Source organism: Epinephelus lanceolatus, chromosome 7 (genome assembly GCF_041903045.1).
Source record: "Epinephelus lanceolatus isolate andai-2023 chromosome 7, ASM4190304v1, whole genome shotgun sequence".
NCBI lineage: Eukaryota > Metazoa > Chordata > Actinopteri > Perciformes > Serranidae > Epinephelus > Epinephelus lanceolatus.
The window spans coordinates 28,873,780-28,895,049 of NC_135740.1; the positions used below are offsets into that span (position 1 = coordinate 28,873,780).

Sequence of the window (21,270 nt, forward strand, 5' to 3'; positions counted from 1 at the left end):
CCCGCCTTGTAGTTGGCTCACTTCAGCCTGCTGCTAACACAAGTGCCGCCCCTAAACCTGAATACTTCCTGCAGCCTTTCAGGAAGAGCGCTGGCCTCATTAGCAGACTGAGATATCACGCATCCACCGCCAAACGAGGTGGACCTGATGTTTCTTTGCAACCTTAAAGGAGCATTCCTGCGATTTAGTGCTGCATGTTCTTGAAGTCAGGGGGATTTTTACAAGTGGGTTGAAAAATGGCTTAAATAAAAGCAACAGAAGCGGAGATATCCTAACTGTTTCCCTAGTATGTTCCAACTAGGTTTCAAAATCATTGCATCCTACATTTCCCACAATGCAACTTACTACCTTTCACTACCTGGTGAATGCCCACAGCTTTTAAAGGGGAAGTGCGCATATTTGCTTTATGGCCCGAGAGTTGTGGTGCTTTCAATTTGCCCCGGGAAGTTGGAATTGTCGAATTCCTAGCTGGGAATTTTGGCTGAAACGCCCCCAGAAGTTGTATTTCCTGTTAAGAACATCAGAGAAACTTCACAAACCCTAACCTCAAAATCCAATATGGCTGCTCCGCACATCACCAGTAGTGAAAGATGCTGTAATGTACTGTTTATTAGCACGTCTTTCTTAATAGTGTCTCATTAAAACAGTTGTACACAACATAGTCCAACGTCTGAGGACATATGCAGTGTCTGTATGCGCAAAAATGCAGTGTAATATGTTGTTATCAACTGGTATTGCTAACAATGAACTGGTACTGCTAACCACATCTTGGTTTTCCAACTTGTTCTACTGGAGCAAGATCAACTCAGGTGTGACATAATTTCCAGCTCCAACCTCCAACTTCCAAGGTAGATGGAGCGCAGCATCATCAGTCCAAGCCTCCAAGAACAGTGCCAGACGGAACTGAATTTTACACAGTGGCAAAAAGCAAAATTACACTGTCTGGGGCCCAAAAATACATTTCCCCTTAGACTTATATTGTGAAAGAGATGTCGGTAAATCAGTGGATATATTTTTTGAGTGCATAACTCCCACAAAGTGACGTGTTTTACCACCAGTATTTGATCCATTTGGTCAAGTAACATTTCAAAAGTCTAGAAGAGCTGCAAGATTTAATAATTTTATCACCATTCAAGTTAGCGGAGCGCTAAAGCAGAAGTTAGCTGTTCGTCTGGCAGAAGTAAGCCACCAGTGCGCCTACTCTGTGGGCCTCATAATGTGGAAGATCTGGGTAATTTCAAACTGCAGAAAAAGAGCATTTCTGGCTTCATGAGCAGCTTTCATTGGAATGAAGGGGGGCCTGCCTCCGACACTGTATCCAGGTCTCTTAATACATCCATGCATCACTCCTGACTTCAAAATCCAATATGGCTGCTCCACACAACAAAAGTAATGAATGCTGCAGTTATATACTGTTAATTAGCACTTCTGTCTTATTTGTGTCTCATTAAAAAATACTGCGTTTTTATCAATTGGTATTGCTAGCAATGGCTAACCTGGCTAAAACTGGTATTATTAACATCTTGGTTTTCCATATCGTTGTATTGGAACATGGTCAACTCAGGTGTGACATCACTACCAGCTCTGACCTCTTACTTCCGAAGTAAATGGAACACAGCTTTAGATGAGATACCACTCTCTATGATGAATAAAGCTACCATCAGCAGACGGTTAGCTTTGCTTAGCACAACGACTGGGAACAGAGGGGAACAGCTGTACTGGCTCCGGTCAATGGGGAAAAACAAGCCAAATGGCACCTTGGAATGTAACACATGGTGTCTTGTGTGTTAAATCTGTACAAAAAATGAAGTGTAAAAACCAACATGTGTGATTTTGCAGGGGGTTATGTGCCAGACTAATTCCTGGAGTGTGGTCATCAATGTGAGTTTGCCAGGCAACCAGTGGAGACGCCAAAGTGACTCAATGTTTTTACACTGTGGTTTTTGTCTGAATTAAACAAACAATAAACAACCTTTGAATAAAGCCAGGCCTTCTGTTTCCTGTCTTTGTACTAAGCTAAGCTAACCTGCTGTTGGCGTTGCCTTTGTGTTTACTGTACAGACATAAGAGTGCCACTGATGTACTCAAAACCTGTATTTTCTCCAAATATCAAACTATTCCTTTAAAGTTGTTGCCTCTAGTTTATTGTGTAGGTGTTCTGTTATATATTTATAGACAAGTGAGATAATCTTGATGACATTAACAAGATAATTTCCTCAGACTTCAGAGAGCTACCTCCAGAGATACAAAATACATTCTAGAAACTTTTTTGAACTGATTATGATGTGTAAAATCAGTGCAGTGTCCCTTTAATTGTAAATTTAATAGAAAATTTGCATTCCTAAAATACAATGTCAACTAATAATATTTTAGCTGATATTGTGCTCATATTCTAATAAAATTGTGTTTAATCAAATTTCCACAAACTTAAAATAAATTAAGCATGACTCAAGCGTATCAGTACAGGTTGGAATTTGGAGGCAACATTGCGCAGACATTGATTCATGGGGGTCAGCAGGGGCTGGACAATAAACAATCAATACTTATCAGCCTTATCTGGCTCAAAATACTTTTGGTTGTTTGATCATAAATCTTTCCAACACAGCCCATCAATACTGTGAGCAAAAGAAGCCCTGGTTTGGCACAATATCGTGAAGTATTCATGTGTGATGTGAGACAGTATGGCCTCACCTTCAGGCCTGTACTGAGCTATGATGGTAACAGTCTGACCAGCTCTCTTCAGTGCTGCAGCCGCCTGCTCATGTGTGGCGTTTCTTAGGTTCACTCCATTCACCTGCAACAACCCAGGCAAACAAAAGAAATCTTTTAGCAAGAAAACCCAGAACAGATCCTACAGGTGTGCCGCTCGTCTAATTGTGAGGATGTGTAGAGGAAACAAGTCTAGCTGGATGGATCAGAGCTTAGATAAAATAAGATCTGCTCCCATCATGTAAAGGCTTGACCTTGAGTATGTTTCAAAATTATATGACTTTTACTGATTATAAATGACCTTGGCAATCACAAAAGGCATTACAATAAAGATGTTATTCACCATTAGATTGAATATTTTCAGGCTAAAGCAGCGCTGAAATAACACGGGTGTATATCAAGAGCAACACTGGATTCTGAAAAGGTTAAGAGTTATGAAATATAAGTCAAGGGGTTTAAATATGTAATTTATTGAATACTTTATTGATTCTCAAAATTCTCGTCTGGCAAAGCACAGCCAAGCTCCCTCGAAGTTACTGTGGATTTTATGTCTTGCTCAAGGACATTTCAGCAGGGCAGATGTTTGCAGGCTGTCTAAACACTGGGCCAACTCAATTCTATCATCATTATTCTGACAACGGGAGTTGGCTCAAACTTTTTGTTGATGTGGGCGAACAGAAACCATGAGATACTGCTTGAGATACTGACCGATAGAATCCGGTCGCCCCTCCTCAGCTCGCCACTCAGGTCAGCTGGCCCTCCCGCCAGGATAAAGGAGACGAAGATGCCTTCTCCATCTTCTCCGCCGACGATGTTGAAGCCCAGGCCTGTGGAGCCCTTGTGCAGCAACACCTTCCTCGGCTCCCTGCCAAACAGAGTAACAGGGTCAGGGTGAAGGGCAGGACAGATAGCATAGAGGAGATGGGCTTAGAGAGAGATATGACCATAACTAAAATAGAAACAGCATAAACAGAGGGGTACACAGAGGCTGTTTCAAACAACAGCCATCTTCTAGTGCATGATCCCAAAATGTTGAGTGCTGCAAGCCATAGGCCTGCAGATCTTTCTGTAGATCCACTCTGTATATACAGTTTTTGAAAGTTAGTGCCATGAATGATTTATCCACAGGACCGCTCACCAGTAGAACACAATGATTAACCATGTAGTAATCATGTACTAATCACACTGCTGATGATGTGGATTACACTGATAACACTGCAAACAGTTTTGCAATAGTATCTATTGCAATAAAACAAGCAGCAACACGTTTGACTCTGAATGCATATTATCTCCTGGCTATAAGACTTTCTGCTTTGCATGGCAATCTCATGGAAATGTACACACGTGTACACATTTAAACACCCACTCACTTTAACGTACGCAGACACAACGAGCCACCTCCTGCTCGACAGGCCCCGCTCTGCTTTAGCTTTAGCCACTATGACTCATCCTCCAGCAGGCTATTCAGACTGCCTCAGTTTTAAGATGCGATAGAGGCCAAACCGCTGCTATGGTCCAGCAAAAGCCCTCTGAGAACACACTTCACACAAGTGCAAACACACACACTCTAGGAAGCCCAGCGTTGGCCTCACACACACACACACGCATATTTTATACACAAATGCACACACAGACATACACGCATGCACGTACACACACACACACACACAGACGCACAGAGTTTCCTCTCTTAACAGAAAACACTGCATGGTTCCCATTAGTGGTCTTCTCTTGCAGTACTCAGCCTGCGGTCTACAGGAACAATTCCTACTCAATCCCTAATGGCTGCGCTCTAACTTGCTGTTAAGGCCATTTTCCCATCGATGGCAGCCGAGGCAGCATTCCAGACTTTCAGAATCATACCCATGACTGGAAAAAGCGTTGATTACTCCACTAAAAGAAATTAGGAGCATCGGAAAGTCCTAGACTATAAAACAGTGCCTACAGACAGACTTAACCAGACTGTTAAAGTGTAGTTGTTTGAAATGAACTGAACTCAGATGCAGATGATATTTTGTAAGGCCACTGAATAAGATCAATAGCAACATAGTGAGTCTGGGTCTGCAGGATTCCTTACAAGCAGTGTCTCTACAAGGCAGAATCAGGGACAGATTTAATTTACGTGTGCTGACAAAGCTTAAAACATTCTTGCTTTTTAGATCTTTTTAGTACCAGAGATAAAAAGTAAAATAAAAAACGAAATGTAACAAATGCCTTTGAATGTGCTAAAACAACTGACTTTCCTTCAAACAAGTCAAGCTTAAAATAACCTCACTTTCCATCTTGAGCTTTTCATCCCAGCTCGATGAGGCACACAGATCTCCATGGTTACCTTAGGATCCGGAAACGGTGCTTGCTTCTGAAAGAGCATTTCCTAACCGTGCGTTCAGGCAGGCTCCTCACCAGTGACATGGAGGATGAGATGTTGACTGTGAACATGGTGGCTACAGCACATCGGCCTCACTCCTCGACCCCTCTTCCTGTCTGGCCCTCCGCTGAGAGAGGGGCTGCACTTGTAGAAGCTCCTGCGTGTTCCCTATCTCATCCTTGTGTGCTGTGATGGGAAGCAGCTCCTCTTTGTGCTGTCACAAACGCTCTCTCCCCATCATCACCAGCAAGGCAAGACTTAACACTTAACCCTAGCGCTCCCACGCAAATCATCTTCGAGCAGTTCTGCAAGAGGAGGCCAAAGTCCCCCCTCACTGACATCTGGACTGACCAGGACTGCATTACATCACTAGCATCAGGGCTCGGCGGATGTGTCGAATTGGAGGTTATCCAAGTTTGATATCCTTTCACACCCTGCTGTCCCCGCGTCTCTACTCTGATGCTGCTTTGGGTCCAGCCCCCATCTCCAATGCAGCACACCAGCATTCCTGTCTGTCAGCCCAGGCCCTCTGGAGAATAGGCAGACAGATTCCCAGAAGCTCCTTGCTAATTTGTCAGAGTGTAAACAAACTGAGGAGCTCATGAACTGACTTTCATGACTTTCGGGCCTTTCATTCGCCCCCGTATTCTGTGACCTGGCTGCACGCTGGAAGCTAGACTTCCTCACAGGAAAATAATGTGCAGACTACTGTGGAACATTTGGACAACAAGGCCAGCGTCTCTTTATTATGTTACAGTCACTGGAGTATGCATGTGTGTGTCCGCATGTACTGTTTGCCCGTAGGATGTGCACCGGCTGGACATTGTCACAGAAAATGGGAGTGAATTCCTACAGTTTTACATACAGGGATCATGTCCTCCCCTCCTATCACAAGACCTGCCTACCCTCCCTTCCCCCCTTTGCCTTTTCATCCATGCCAGGAATGTAAACAGTTACAGAGCGGTAAAAACCCTTTCTCTCTGCCCAGCCATTTCTCCTGCGACTTCTTTTCTCTAAATCAGAACCCCCCCGCCTCACCCTGCCACCGCTGTATTCTCCCTGTCTGCTTCAGTGTTTTGGCTGAGGCAGTCGCAGCTCAGTCCTAAAGCTGTGAATGGATATCTGGGCTGCAGGGTTCAGCGGGTCATGCTGCCCTGGACTCAGCCCAGTAATTGGCTCTGCTTGGCTGATTAATGGTGGACGCTGCAGATGGACGCCATTTTCCACAGACAGACACTACCTCTTGCAGCACTTTTATCTCCCCCCCCGTTCCCCCGCATGGATCAGCTTATGTATAGAGGCGTGTACTGATAAAATTAAAATGCTGCTTTGTCTCTGTCTTCCTTTTCACTGCTTAAATTTCACCCTCACATTTTCTGCCTCTTCTTCATGGCCTGCTATTTTCTTCTCATTTGACATAGGGAAAAATTTATTCACTGCTAAGGTGATAGACAGTTTAAGATATTCCATGCCTCTGACTGTGACTAAGAATAAAATTGGAGCGATGAATGATTAACACCTAAGACAAGTGCTCAGCTGAATCTGCTGTCTTTCATTTCAAACTCCCCTTTGTGATTCTGCAGCTCTAAAAAGCACTTCATAAAAGTAAAAGCATTCCTCGTTATTGATGACTGAATTCTTGCGCTGACCAGTCAAAGGTTTTGTTTGTGTGTGTGCATGAGACACATAAGGTTACTGATTAGCTCACCTGCTGCAGTCCACAGGCTTCTGTATTTACATAAGCTGTGCCTGAACAAAGCAGCCTCACTGGAAGCATTGTCGTGTATATCTAACAACTGCAGCCCTGATAGGACCAGCAGACGGGAGCTGCTTGTTTAGTGATTCTGCACACTGTCACTACTGTACACAAGTATGTTTACACCAAACATGCATATTTAAACACAAAGGTTTTTATCTCTGATCGAGCCCAACGTGGACAGAGACAAGGATGCATGCCACTGACATATCTCCAGAAGAAGGGGGTAATATCAGATGACATATCTCCAGAAGAAGGGGGTAATATCAGATGGAGAAGGGGGAGGATGTGTCTGCGATGACACCACTGAGGGGGATGTGCAGATGGGCAGAGGGCCGATACAAGCTCTGACTCATTCCTCACAACCAGCCTGCTCCACTTCTGCGGAAGCCTGCGCTTACTACAGCATCCATCTAAAATAACCACTCCCGGATCAAGCCAATGGGGAAGCTGCTGGTGCTGGAGGGAGGTGTCTGCTATGTGTCTGTCAGTGTGATGGAGCTGGATGCTCATCTGCTGTGATTGGGATCAAGTCGGTTGTCTGCCATGACGTCCTCCGAGACACTCTTTTCTGATTATGCGGCGGACATGACACATAAACCCACTAGGGGCGAACAGGTGCACGTATGGTCACAGTATGTAGGCCGTTCTCATTTGCACCGCTGATTTACGAGTTGTCTGGCATGCGGGATGTATACCCACAGGTATGTGCCCGTGTGGTAATTGTGCACTGCACAATTTAAAGCGTGTGTATCTGTGCGTGTATGTGTCAGCACATTATGAGGAAATATTGCAGCGTACAGTATGTGTGTGTGTGATTGGTGCTGGCAGCATGGGTGATGAGAGGGGTAAGACCTGAGTGCATGGCCTGGTTTTCCCAATGTGCAGATGAATCATGACAGCTGCAGGACTGTCTACTGCTACTGGTCCGCTGGCCTGCACCGGATCAGGCTCTTACTCCCCCGTTACATTTATGGTAACAGCAAGGCTCAGTGTTTATATTTACATACATAGAGCAGCAGGCAAAACATTCCAATGCTGCAAAGCAGAATATTTGAGTTGGGCGGCTCCAGTTAGCCCTTTCATCCTCCTGTACTGTCCACAGCAACCTGCCTTGAGTTACAGCCACACCACAATCTGTTCTTTCCCCTTTCAAACACACACACTCACACGGTAAAACACATATTGGCAACAATACATGGCATATATGGCAGACAATGTAAGCTACGTTCAGCACAAGCACATTCCATAAAAGCAATGGTTCACACACACACAGAGACACCAGGGCATTCATCCATGAGGTGAAGCACGATGGGCAAGACTGTGGATGTTAATGTAATAAATAAGAGCAAATAAGTGAAACTAAATCAACAAACAAGAGGCCTTCTGCACATTTGGTGATGCCAAACACATTGCCATAAATATCATGTATATAATTGTCCTCACTCAGCAGTAGCCACCAGTGAAAGTAGCTTGGCCCGAGATGGAGGCTTAGTTTTGTCGATGCCTCCTGACAGATGGAATTGAGCAGCTTGTGGGAGCGTGAAGCCCTTTCGGCTGCACTCCCGTGGAGATGTGTTTGTGAAGAGCAGGTACGACTCCATTTTAAACTGTGATAAACAGGGCCCTATTGTTTTAGATTCAAAGATGCGAGCAGATTAGTAGAAAATTGATGGACAAATAATGACTGTGGGGTAGACCTTTGAAATGATGAAAAGTAGAGCAAAAAAAACAAAACAAACACACAAAGGGCAAGAAATAATAAGCTAATTTCCGATAAAACATTTCAGCTCTGCAGTCAATTTGCTTTGATAGTGTTTCGTTTTGCAGCACAGTTTGTGTGAAATCATGAAAGATTAAGTAGCCGCATATGAGTCAAACACTGAGTGTGTCACACAAACATAAAAAGCAGCAACATACAGCATACAAAGCAGTAGACATAAAATGGGGAAACACTTACATGCAAAGCTAGAGACAGAAAGTGCAAAGAGGTCGCCATATTTCTCCTCTCAATCTTTTTCTTCTACTTGTGTAATTTGTGTAAAAATGTGTCGCAACATACTCCTGCTGAGGCAGTAGTCGCCCACTGGCCCTTCCCTGTCTGACGCCAGATCCACATGCTAAGCTATACAGAGGAGGGTTAGCTAAGCAAGGCGTGATGGACTAGGTTAGTACCTGCCAGAGAAGGGGAGTGGACCTTGGCACAAGGGAGCAGGGGAAGGACAGAAGCCTCTGTAGAGGGCCTGGGGCACCTTCATGTCCCCAGGTTTGTGGATGACACTGTAAATAGGTTCAGCCCTGCTGTGGGGTACAGGAATCACAGTGAACGGGACAAGTGTAGGACACAAATAAAGCACACACACCAACAAGGATGCGACAAATGCACATACAAGTCATGTAGACAGCTTGTACAAGGACATTACAGGGCCACATAACGAACACTCATCCAGTAACACATTCGCTCCACGACACACGGACACGCATACAACGCCTGCATGCAGTCACGCACACACAGGGGGAATACAGCCCCCCCCCCCCCCCCCCCCCCCCCCCCCAAGCTGTGGGTTAAGATGACTCAAGGCCTTGTGGGGCACTCCAATCAAGCCTCTATGAATGCTACTTCTGATCCAGTACTTGGATAGGAGGTCAAAGGTTAAAACACAGTCATAACAAGTACAAGAAGTGACAAGAGGCCTCTCTGCAAAGTATTTGGTCAGCACACAGCCACCACACACTGTCAAGCTATAATACAGTCTGCACCACCCAGGTCCTGATGAGCTAAGATTGTAGACAAAGCATTGTTTTTGCTTCATGAAACACTTCATAAGGGCAATTTAAATTTCTGTACGTACAGGTGTTATTAAAATAAACCACACCACCTTATAGAACACCTAAAACAGCAACAAAATGGAGGCAAAGAGAAACCCATGCAAAACTAAAAAATAATATTCAAAGACTGTAATTTAATCCTATGCAATTTAGCTCCACACCCATTCGCCTTTACTTACAACTACAACAGCAAAAACACAATACGGCCTTTGGCTGATATCCACAAGCAGTCTACTGTATGTGCTACGATCATTCAAGTCTACACTCATAGAGCCTGTATGAGTGTAATGTATGAGAGCAGAGTCATTCATGGAGGAACCGGTCTGTAACCTACCTCGTGAAGTCTTCCTCCCCCAGCATATGACGGGGAACTGGCGAGTACCTGGACGGGGTGACCTGGGGTGGCGGGTACACTGGCTTGGGCTCCATCGCCCCCATGTAGTTGTGGCTGACGTGGTTGTCCGCCATGGTGGGGAAGGCTGGAGGGAGGGCCAGGCCAGTAGGGGGAAAGAAAGAATGATTACAACACAGGCACAACAGGAACGCTGCATAAGACGCAGGCAAACTGTGAATGAGGCAACAGTTTAGCCAGGTTATCTAAACCACTTTGGACAGAAGAAAGCTATAAATGAGTGCACCTGATGTCAGTAACAGTCCCTTTCAGTGCATGGAAATCTATACACACACAACTATGGCAAGTACAGCAGGTCAGAGTTGAACCAGGGAAGTCAGTGTGTGAGTTGTAAATGTTTAGACCTGACAGTCTGGGTAATAATTGTAACATTCGCCTTCTTCTTCTCTTCCAAAAAATTTTTAATAAGATCACTGCAGTTAACTTGAACAATTAATATTATTAGCAATATAAATGGTGGCCAAAACTACAAAATTAGGACCCAGGTTGTATGAAACCAAAATCTCCCAAAATGGCATTTAGGAAATTGGCTTCTTATACACACAAGATCATCTGTTGTATGTATGAACAAAGATGTTTCAGTGATCTGGACCTGATGTTGTTTTGAATCTGTCTATCTTCTTATCACCTCTTCTAAAAAGTTGGTTTAGTCTTTGTGCATGCACGCAAAAGACACAATTGCAAGCATGAAAAACACTCTTTCCCTCTGAATTTACATTCTTGATGGAGGCCGCGATTTGAAACAAGCGTTTCAAATCCAGATCATCTGACCATGGGGTTATACTGTCAGAGCGGGGTTAAGTCTGTATTAAGGGTTCACTTAAAACCCTTACGACTGCAAACATTCAGAACATACAAAAAAGCCCTCAGTAGCCCCCCTCTAATACTAAATCACTGTTCTGTGGAAATTTGAGAAGCTGCAGCTCAAGATCGTGGGCTCTCATGAGCAGGTGGGATGTGAGAAACCATCCACACTCAGTGGGAGGCAGAGAACTGCGCTTGTTGTTGCTGTGGGTAGGATTTGTGTGTGTGTGTGTGTGTGTGTGTGTGTGTGTGTGCAAGCATTCACTACATTCAGTATGTGGGTGTCTGGGCATAGCAGTTTTGGGGAGAGAACAGTGATCCAACACTAACATTCAACATCTCTGATAAAGATGAAAAGATTATTCCCAGTGCAAAACGCTCTAACATGGACACCGGCTTATAAATCACCCTTTACCTTACGTCAAACATTTCATATAAATAAACCTGATCTAGTTTGGAAGCTGGCTGCTATGTGGGAAAGCGCAGTGATTCCCTACCTAGGGGTTACTTCTGCAGTTGCCTGGGGGTACGTGGAAAGATTGTAACTCAACTAATTTGATAAGATATAAATTATGATTTGATTAAAATAATATTTCAACATATTAAGTCAGCTATAACACAGACACACTACATATTACAGTTGTGTAAGAGTGCATTAAAACTAGTTAGCAAGCACATAAGTTTAAACAGGTAGCTTAAAGTAATAAATAACAAATAGACTAAACAGTTCAAATGATGAGATAAAAGTACAGTCCCTCCAAGATTTTGCAGGCTGTTTTGCAACCTGAAATGCCTGATTTCATGGCAGCTTTTCTCAAATATTGCCATGCAATGAATGTTGCGATGTTTATAGGTGTTTTTTCTTTTTCTGCAATGAAATTGTTGGGGAAAGTGAAAAATGCAAAACTGGTTATGATGCTGTCCAGGATTAGGAGCATATTATTATAAGCATTCAGTGTTAACCATAGAATTAGAGGGGTTGGGGGGGTGTAAGGCAGCAACAGTGGATTGCTGCTGATCAGCTGTTAATGCTGATCAATGCAGTGCTGAAGGACCATTCCCGTGAAAAGCTCTCCTCCTGCTCTCTCTGCCCGGTTAGCATGATCTAACAAAGCACAATGTGATCTCATCACTACATGTCATATTTTGCCAATTGGGCAGAAGCCCCACAGCAGAGGTTAACATCTGACACCAAGCTGTTAATCACACACCGACACTGAAACGGCTTGACTCTGTTGCTAAACCTGTTAACAACTGTTGAGTAATGTTAGCTTTGTTAGCTTTCTGTGCTAACAGCTAGCCCTGTCACTGTGTGTGATTGATTCTGTCTCGGCAAAGAGCTCTGTTCCCACGACAGAAATAGCTAAAAGTAATGGATAAATGGTTGAAATAGCTAGAAGTAATGAAGAGACAGTTGATTTGGCTAAAAGTAATGTTGAAAGGTTGACGGCTAACTGTTAAGTCATGGATAAATGGTTTAAATAGTTAACTTAAAGTAATCGATAGAGGGTTGAAGTTAGCTAAAAGTGACGCCTAAGGGTTAAGTCATTAATAAAGAGTTGAAACAGTTAGCTAACGGTAACAGCTAACGGTTAAGTCATGAATAAAGGGTTGAAACAGTGAGCTAAAAGTGACGCTAACGGTTAAGTCATGGATAAAGAGTTGAAACAGTTAGCTAATGGTAACAGCTAACGGTTAAGTCATGAATAAAGTGTTGAAAGAGTTAGCTTAAAGTGACGGCTAACAGGTAAGTCATGGAAAAAGGGTTGAAACAGTTAGCTTAAAGTAACGGCTAACGGTTAAGTCATGGAAAAAGGGTGAAAACAGTTAGCTAAAAGTGACGGCTAATAGTTGAGTCATGGATAAAGGGTTGAAACAGTTAGCTAAAAGTAACGGCTAATGGTTAAGTCATGGATAAAGGGTTAAAACAGTTAGCTTAAAGTAACGGCTAATAGTTGAGTCATGGATAAAGGGTTTAAACAGTTGGCTAAAAGTTACGGCTAACGGTTAAGTCATGGATACAGGGTTCAAACAGTTAGCTTAAAGCCATGGATAACTATTAGGTCATGGATAAAGGGTCGAAACAGTTAGCTAAAAGTGACGGCTAATAGTTGAGTCATGGATAAAGGGTTGAAACAGTTAGATAAAAGTAACATCTCCTGGTTAAGTCATGAATAAATGGTTGAAATAGTTAGCTAAAAGTAATGAACAAATGGTTGACACAGTTATCTTAAAACAATGGACAACTGTTAGGCCATGGATAAAGGGTTGAAACAGTTAGCTTAAAGTAATGGATAAATGGTTTAAACTCCAAGTAGTAGTTGTGTTAGCAGCCGACCAACCAAACTAAATATTGTCTGTTAAATTGATTTTTTTCAACAGTATCCCCTATTTTATATTGAATAGTGTTCTACATTTGGAACATACATTGGTAATCTGGGAAGGGGTATGTGATTTCATCTGACAGGGCTGTGGGGGTACCTGGGTGGGAACCAATGGATCAGTGAATATAAATTGTAGTTTCTGACTTAGGCAGTGTGTGAACAGTGTTTGCATCACGACCAGGATGAATGGAACAACAAGAAGAGGTAGATACGTACTGCTGGAGTAGTCTGGAGGGGCGTACATGTCATTGAGATGCACAGGCCCAGGCTTGGCCACCTTGAGGTAAACCATATCAGAGGTGTTCTTCAGCGCAGCCACTGCCTCCTCATGACGCACATCCTGTAGCACGATGTTGTTCACCTGAATGTGATGATTGTCGAGAAAAGATAGGAGGAAAGAAAAAAAAAAACCTTGTATCAACACTTGAACACCTCGTGTCTTTGCTGCACTGTGACAACATCACGCATCACAGCAGCCATCACACCAGCCAACACAATAATGAATCATAGCTTGAAGGTATTATGAGATTTCAGTACATTTCAACAGCAGAGTGAAAGGTTGGTGTGCTGCGCAGCGTTAACAGAGGTCAAAAGCAGTAGGTAGAGGTTCTAAAGATGCTCTGAATTTCTGCAGTTTCTCTTTTAAGATCCAATTCCCTGGAAATATACTGTCAGTCAAAAGTTTTTAAACACCTCATATATTATATCAGCATTTAGTTAAATCTGAAGCAACGTCCTCTTTGTAAATAACTCACAGTGCAGTGAGAATTGGTTGAGATTTTAGATAACTGCAAATATCCTGGATCTTGATCACTCTAATTAGACACCTGGTGTACATTAAAGTTGAAGCTATACTGTAGATTTGTGACTGTCAATTGTCTCTCTGTGGTCTTTTCAGCATCTAGATGCCTTTTTGTAATGTAAGGTACAACAAATATCTCAGGCAGCTTTTCATTTCTCAGAGGAGCAACAGCTTGCCTTTTCTGTTGTAAACTGATTCTTAACTGCCAAAACGATGCCTGAGATTGTATTTTATCAGCTGTCACTTGTCTAATGGGATATTTTAGTGCTTTTTAAAAATTATTTTCAATTAACTCTTAGCAGTTTGTGATAAGGATCTTGTGCAGCTGCAGAAATAAAACTTAAAAAAGCCATTAGAGGAAAGTCATTGAAAAACAAAGAAAAGGTAAAGAAATAATGAGGGTGGCTTCCATTATTATTTATGTTTTGTATTCTAATTTGTGCTTTACTATGAGCTGCTGCACTGGAGAGGTCAAGCCGATACACAGGGTGTTAAAAACATGTTGTACGCTGGTTAAAACTACTTAATTTAAGATGCAGTGTTTGCCCAACCAGCTGGAAGTCGTTTCCAATAAAATGAAAAGTCACATATATGTGTCTCAAAGATTTATTTAAAGTTAAAAGTGATTAAAAACTTTTGACTGGTGTTGTATTTGTATTTTAGGTGTAAAATATTCAGTAAAGCAACGTGTCTGTTTATGTATTCTGTAATAATGAGAGCTAAGTGATGCAGCCTTAAACTAATATAATTTCTTACTTGTATGTCTAACTAATGGGCCATTTTATTGTCTCACCTCATGACCCAAATGGCAAATGATCAATCACGCACAGTGTCATAAATGTTGATGTGTGTTGTCTGTCTTGCTAAGCTCAATATGACGGGATGGGGCAACCAACCACATAATGTACTGCAGTGTACCTAACATGTCCCATAAACGTGTTTGTAATTACTTCTAACAACTTAATTTGCCAGTGAACTACATGACCACCTAAAATGAGTTTATTTTGGTTTGAACACTGAATATGTGAGTGAGTCACAGGGAGGCTCGTACAGCTAGCAGGCGGTCTCCAGTCTGCAGCCGTCCATCTTTCTGGGCAGCTCCTCCCTCTATGATCTTGGTAATATAGATGCTGTTGTCTCCTGGGATATGTTGGTTGCCGATCCCTCCGGCGATACTGAATCCAAGCCCTGGTTGAGTAACACACACAGTCAGACAGTCAATACGTGCACTTAAGAATTGCCTCTGATTTTACACATTTTTAGACACATATTCCATGTCTGGAGCTGCTTCCTCTCTGCTGCATACTTCACTACTGAGTAAATGTTGCTCTCAAAGTGCAGTCTTTGTCTATGTTTCCAAATTTAATGCTCATTTATTCTGAGAAAGCAAGTTAAACCCTCACCTGTATTAACAAATGTGTCTTTAATGATTCTAGACAATGTATAACTTCATCTTCAAGCAGCTCGCATGACAATGGACTAATATATTTCCATCTTAGTAAGGATGCACCGATACTGATATCAGATATCTGGCCGATACTGACTCAAACAGCTGTGTTGGATATTGGTGACAATTTGCACTGCACTCATACGTTGAAACGCTTCACCTACTGTCTGTTCCCCCCTGGTTAAGATCATTAGCTCTGTCAGCACTGTTGCAGTTATCTAGCAACATAGAGTGAGCACAGTTAGCTGCTAGCTGTCGTCTCAGCCACCTCCATGTTGAGAACCCTGTTCAGACGGCTCATATGCTCTGACTTTTGCACAGAGCTCTTTAATAATGAATAACAGTTAAGTAAATTTAAATCAGTGTATTTATTTGTCACATTTTGTTTTACAAAATTAGGAGAGCGGTGTTTTGAGTTAAGCCTGATGTTGCCTTACACATAAAAAAAAAAAGATCCCAGTCACTTCCACACACTGAGGCATACAGCTTATTAATCAAACACTGGTATCAGACTGGTACTCGGTATCAGCAGACACCCAAAGCCCAGGTATCGAGACTCAAAAAGTCAGATTGGTGCATTCCTTCATCTACGTGTGTGATAAGTGGGATGTGTCCCTGACCTTTGGGTCCTTTCAGCAGGTTGACCTCCAGAATCGTCTCGGGTGGTGCCTGCCTCCGTCGGACCAGCAGCCTCACCACGGGCCCTGCCTCCTTCAGGGCTTCCACTGCCCGACTGTGAACCACCTCAGACACGTCCACATCGTTCACCCGCAGCACACAGTCATTCACCCTGTGGAAGGGGGAAAAAAAGCTTTAATATATATATCACACACACCACCCTGTCAGTCAACAGATAAGAGCGCTGCACAAAGGCAGGGAGAGACCCAAGCATGGCCAATGTAATCAGAAACCTCCAAAGCACATAAAAAAGCACTCCACATCATAATTTTTGCATGTTTCAGGCTTTGGTTTTTCCAGTGAATCATAACTTTGAGGAAACACACAGAGCCTGGGGGCAGAGGGCTGTAGAAACTCTGCCTCCCACACAGCACTGCCTGGCGGGACATGGCGGTGCTGAGCTTTAAAGAAAGAGTAGGGAGGTTAGAGTAGAGAGAGGACAGAGGGTGCACAGGAGCTTGAAAGGAGTGGAAGGAAAGAGCGAGGTGAGGAGGAGGAGGAGGAGGAGAGGGAGGGTGACATGGTGAGGGGAACTTACCCCAGCCTTCCATCCATAGCAGCTGCTCCTCCTGGGATGATCTTGGTGATGAAGATCCCCGGATCATCAGGAATGTGGGGATTGTCTATTCCTCCAGCAATGCTAAAGCCCAGGCCAGAGTTCCCCTGCACACAGGTTATGATTGGCATTTTCAGTTGGGTACAATAAACAGCACGTACACTTAGATGTAAGTGATAGACCCAATGAGGGCTCAGGATCAGAGCAATGTAGCTCTTAAGTGTATTAGTATCTCAGTGGAACACGTGATCGATGCAAACTGCTGCGGGGATTTCTCCACACGCTTCTGATGTCCATTTTCATGAATATCTGTGTGTGTGTGTCCTTGCATGTGACAAAAAATAATGCCATGTATTTCATTAGAAGAGGGCACTTCATTCAAAATGTCACGCTTATTCCATCAACCCACACAGAAGCGTCAGTGTTAGAACTGTCAACAGAGAAGTGGATTTATGATCTAAAGTAAAGATGTGTCGAGAAGCGTCATTTCCATCGCATGATACAGAGCTTCTTGCTCTCTGCGGGAGACAGACACTACCACCTCCCGTCTCTCCTGTCCGTGAAATGACAGAGGACCCATTTGGATCCAGTGGGTCAAGGCCGCACTGCTGCATCTGACAGCCGTGGCCACAGAGACAGGCAGCAAACAAGACAGCTGAGAAAGACTTCACTTTATTATTTTCTATAATTAATGAGCAACAGTCGCAACAAATTAGGACAGAGGGAGGCTGAGGCCTCCCAGTGTGCTGCTCTGGAGCCGAGAGGAGTACACTGGGCCTTACCACCAAATGTTACACACCCACAGACCTTTTAAAGTGTGACTTCGCATAGCTTATTTAAGCTTTCCGCATGCAGAAATGCCACTTAGAGCGGAAGGGCCAGAGAGGTAGTGTGCATCTATCATGGGATCGGAGGTGCATCTATATGTGGGTGGAATAATGAGAGCAGAAGCATATAGCTCTACCACTACAAGCTGAACCGCCACTGACAAGTGCAGCGGTGCCTGCTGAACAATTGAACAGGAGAGCACTTTACATTTCTGGCGTCTGCTGATGACATGTGCATTAGGATTATGTAAAAAGCGGTGCCTCGCTGGCGTTATTCTGCGCTCATACTCACATGAGGCATTCTTACTGCAGTGATGTAACAGCTGCAACTTCTCTTACACACATCATATCGCATTTGATTCTCAGAAATGTACAGAAATTAAGATTTTTGTTTGGTTTTCATGTTCTTTGAGCTCAATGAGTGAAGACTGAGTGGCTTACTACCACCTAGTGGGGAGAAATCCATCCATCATCCTAAATATAAAGAGGAATGTGTAAACTGTGGAAATAAATGGTGCAACTCACCCTCTCTAGAATGATCTCTTCATATTTATACATCCCATCACTGCCATTTACCTGTCAAAATAAAGAGCACAATGGTTAGTTTCATCGCTGAGCCTAAAAATATAGTAAGAGACAAGGGAGGCATGCAAATGTTTCAGCTAAATCCTTCGCCATATGATACAGAGTGGACATATGTACAGATTGGATACAGAGAGCCATGGAGAATGGGATTACTGACAAAATACACAGAATATACGTTCAACTAAATTAAAATAACACCATGAATTTCTGATTTGTTGCAATTAAAAGTGTCTTTCTTTTCTTAGAATGCGCATGCACTGTGAAACTAAATGTGCAACTGCAGAATGCACATTCACTACAAACAGGCAGGGTCAATAGGATAATGGATGTCGGTCCACATGGCAAACAGCATGTTGCTACCAGGAGGAGGCCTTTTCATCCACACACACACACGCGCGCGCGCACACACACACACGCTCATGCGCTGACACAGAGGGAGTGTGAATGAGGGAGATATATACTGTACAGAGAGAGAGAACAGATACTTACATAAGGGCCTGCATCTAGTGAGTCTGCGTTGACGATGATGGGGGGAGGGTTGGCCTGTGAATATGAAAAGATACACATTATCTCAGTGTGTGAGGCTGGCAGCACGCAGACGTAATGCGGTACACACACTATCACTTGGGAGCAAAGTGAACGGATGCCATGGGAACAGTGGGTGAATCTCCTTGGGGATGAGGCTGTGTGTTTGCGTGTGTAGGTGGGCATGTTGGCAAAGGTGTGAGGACTGAGAATGAGGACTGGGGCAGAGAGACCACTGCTTATTAACCGTCACAGCCGGACGTCCTGCGGTCACCTCATAACAGAAGCCGCTGTGTGGTTCTGGCTGTTGGGACAATACGTTTATCCCACACATCCTTTTCACTTTCATTTCACACGCAGAAATAACACCATGTAGTATCACATACAAAATAACCATTCAGGAACATGACGAGAATTCAAGACCAAATATTTTATTCTATAATTCAGGGTGTCAGGTTTAATTTATATGTGTAATGCTGAAATGATTTGTTGATTAATTGGTTTGACAACTAACAGAGAAGTATTTTAAATTGTCAGTAATTGTTTAAGCAAGAATACCAAACATTTACTGTCTCCAGTGTCTCAAATATAAGCTTTTTTCTGATTAATATCTTTGTGAAATGAATCCTGTCTCTGTTTGGATTCTTGGTTGAATAAAACAAACAATTTAAAGATATCACCTTGTGCTCTGGGAAATTTTCGCTGGGCTATTTTTTTTTTACTATATTCTGATATCTTTTAGGCTAAAAGTGCTCATTAGTTACAGCCCTAGATATGCGCTAAATATCTGTTTAATGTAGAATTAATGTGTTATTTTAGCAAATAGAGCTGAAAAAAAAGTCAATTAATCATTAAATTAATCGAAAGAAAATCAGTTGTGAATCATTCTGATGATCGATTCATCGTTGAAGTAATTTCTCAAGGAAAAAAAAGGTGTCTTCAGCTTCTTGAAACGTGAGCACTTGCTGCTTCTCTTGATTTTATACCATTGCAAACTGAAAATCTTTGATTTCTGTTCAAACAGAACAAGACATATGAAGGTGTCATATTGGGTTCTGGAAAATTGTGTTGAATTGTGTCACTGATTTCTTAAAAAAGAATCAATTAATTGTCAAAAATAATCACTAGATAAATCAATAATGATTGCAAATAATTCTGAATGTCTAAGCTAATTTATCCTGCTCTTTCTCCTGCCATTTAATAGCTTAGTAGACAACTTAACAATGTAATTAATATGGACCCTAAATGCTATGTTAGATGCACCCCTCTGTAGCATGAACACTGCTTCACTGAAAACACTGATTACTCTTGAAAAGGGTCAAATAGATATTGGTAATATTGATGCACAGTATCAGTGTCTCCCTTTAAAACCCAGTTAGACCTAACTACAGGTGCTACAAATTAAGTTTCACAGTTCAATTAACTTCCCAGCTCAGCTCTATTGTGCCACCTGGTGTTTCTTTTTCCATCTGAGGCCTGCAGAGCGACGAAGACGCTGAGAGGAAAAGCTGCCTGAGTGGAAACAGAGAAGCAGAGGAGTGAAGGAGGAGACGCTGGTTGGTTTAGGAGCAGCTTGATGGCCGTCCTCTAGTTCAGCACACCGGCTGTCTACCTTTTATTGATTTGATTGAGCTGTGTGGGTGAGGGGATGCTGACGGCGCTGCTCGGGGACCTTGCATTTCCTGAGGTCCGACGCTGAGGAGAAAATCACTAGCTGCCTATCTTAGCCCTCCTCTCAACCACCTCCCCCTCCTCCACCCTCTCAGCTCTGTCTTAATATATGCAGATACTGGCTGTGTCCAAGCAGCTGATTTTGATCTTCCTCCTGATTCATCATGTGCCATTTGCTTGTGTATTGTGAAACTGCCCGCAGTGATATCTGTGAAAGATTGACAGTCTGTGGCTCTCATACAATATTAGATGTACACTAATCTCTGTGAAGAGATATCTGCATATGTGTCCAGAGTTTGTAGGCAATGGTACAAGATTTTGGAATCAAAGGCATTCTGGTTTCAATTTGTAGTCCGTTTGTAGTCCAGGTAGTATTGACCAATCACGTTTGAGCAGCAGATATACAGTCCATGTGGAGAAGCAGAACGCATGGGCCGAAATGCAATCTGGTACCCTTCGATTTAGCTTTATATTTTTTATTTACTTATCTGCATCCATATGCAGATATATGTTTACAGAGATAAGACAAAATGACTAGCACTGGAACACTCGAATGGATGGATGTATATTGAGTTAGAGTAGGTAAAAAAACAATGAGATTTAAATGTAATTTGGGATTTGGTTATGGTAACATCACAATATATCTTATTTTTTAAGGGCTTAAAGTCTGCTTTATAGTTTACTGATTGAATATTTTTTATTATTTATTATTTGAGTGTTTTATCTTATTAAAATGCAGAGAATAATTATACTTGATACATTCACATTACAAACTATTCTGTAGGTGTTTCAAAAGCTCCCGTGGTGAGTCCCACATTATATTATCAAATGTTGATATTTGTTTTATGATATCACTGTAACTGTCGATATCACTCTGCACACAATCCCATCTGGTTCTTTTTTCATAGGTGTAAAAT

At 42.7% G+C, this 21,270-nt stretch overlaps 1 protein-coding gene across 7 annotated transcripts in view; it reads right to left on the reverse strand.

Annotated features, from left to right (window-relative positions):
• The window catches only part of dlg3 (discs, large homolog 3 (Drosophila)), a 104,657-nt gene that overhangs the window by 19,520 nt on the left and 63,867 nt on the right, over window positions 1-21,270 (reverse strand). For 6 of the 7 annotated variants that reach the window (XM_078169401.1, XM_078169402.1, XM_078169398.1 and 3 more), the window contains 9 exons: window positions 18,647-18,700; window positions 18,098-18,148; window positions 16,728-16,852; window positions 16,132-16,301; window positions 15,116-15,252; window positions 13,479-13,623; window positions 9,997-10,141; window positions 3,418-3,574; window positions 2,692-2,794 (listed from right to left, as the gene is read on the reverse strand). In XM_078169401.1, coding sequence (XP_078025527.1) covers window positions 2,692-2,794; window positions 3,418-3,574; window positions 9,997-10,141; window positions 13,479-13,623; window positions 15,116-15,252; window positions 16,132-16,301; window positions 16,728-16,852; window positions 18,098-18,148; window positions 18,647-18,700 — 1,087 coding nt within the window. Of the gene's footprint in view, window positions 1-2,691; window positions 2,795-3,417; window positions 3,575-9,996; window positions 10,159-13,477; window positions 13,624-15,115; window positions 15,253-16,131; window positions 16,302-16,727; window positions 16,853-18,097; window positions 18,149-18,646; window positions 18,701-21,270 lie in introns of all 7 variants that reach the window. The other variant, XM_078169400.1, reaches the window with a different exon arrangement.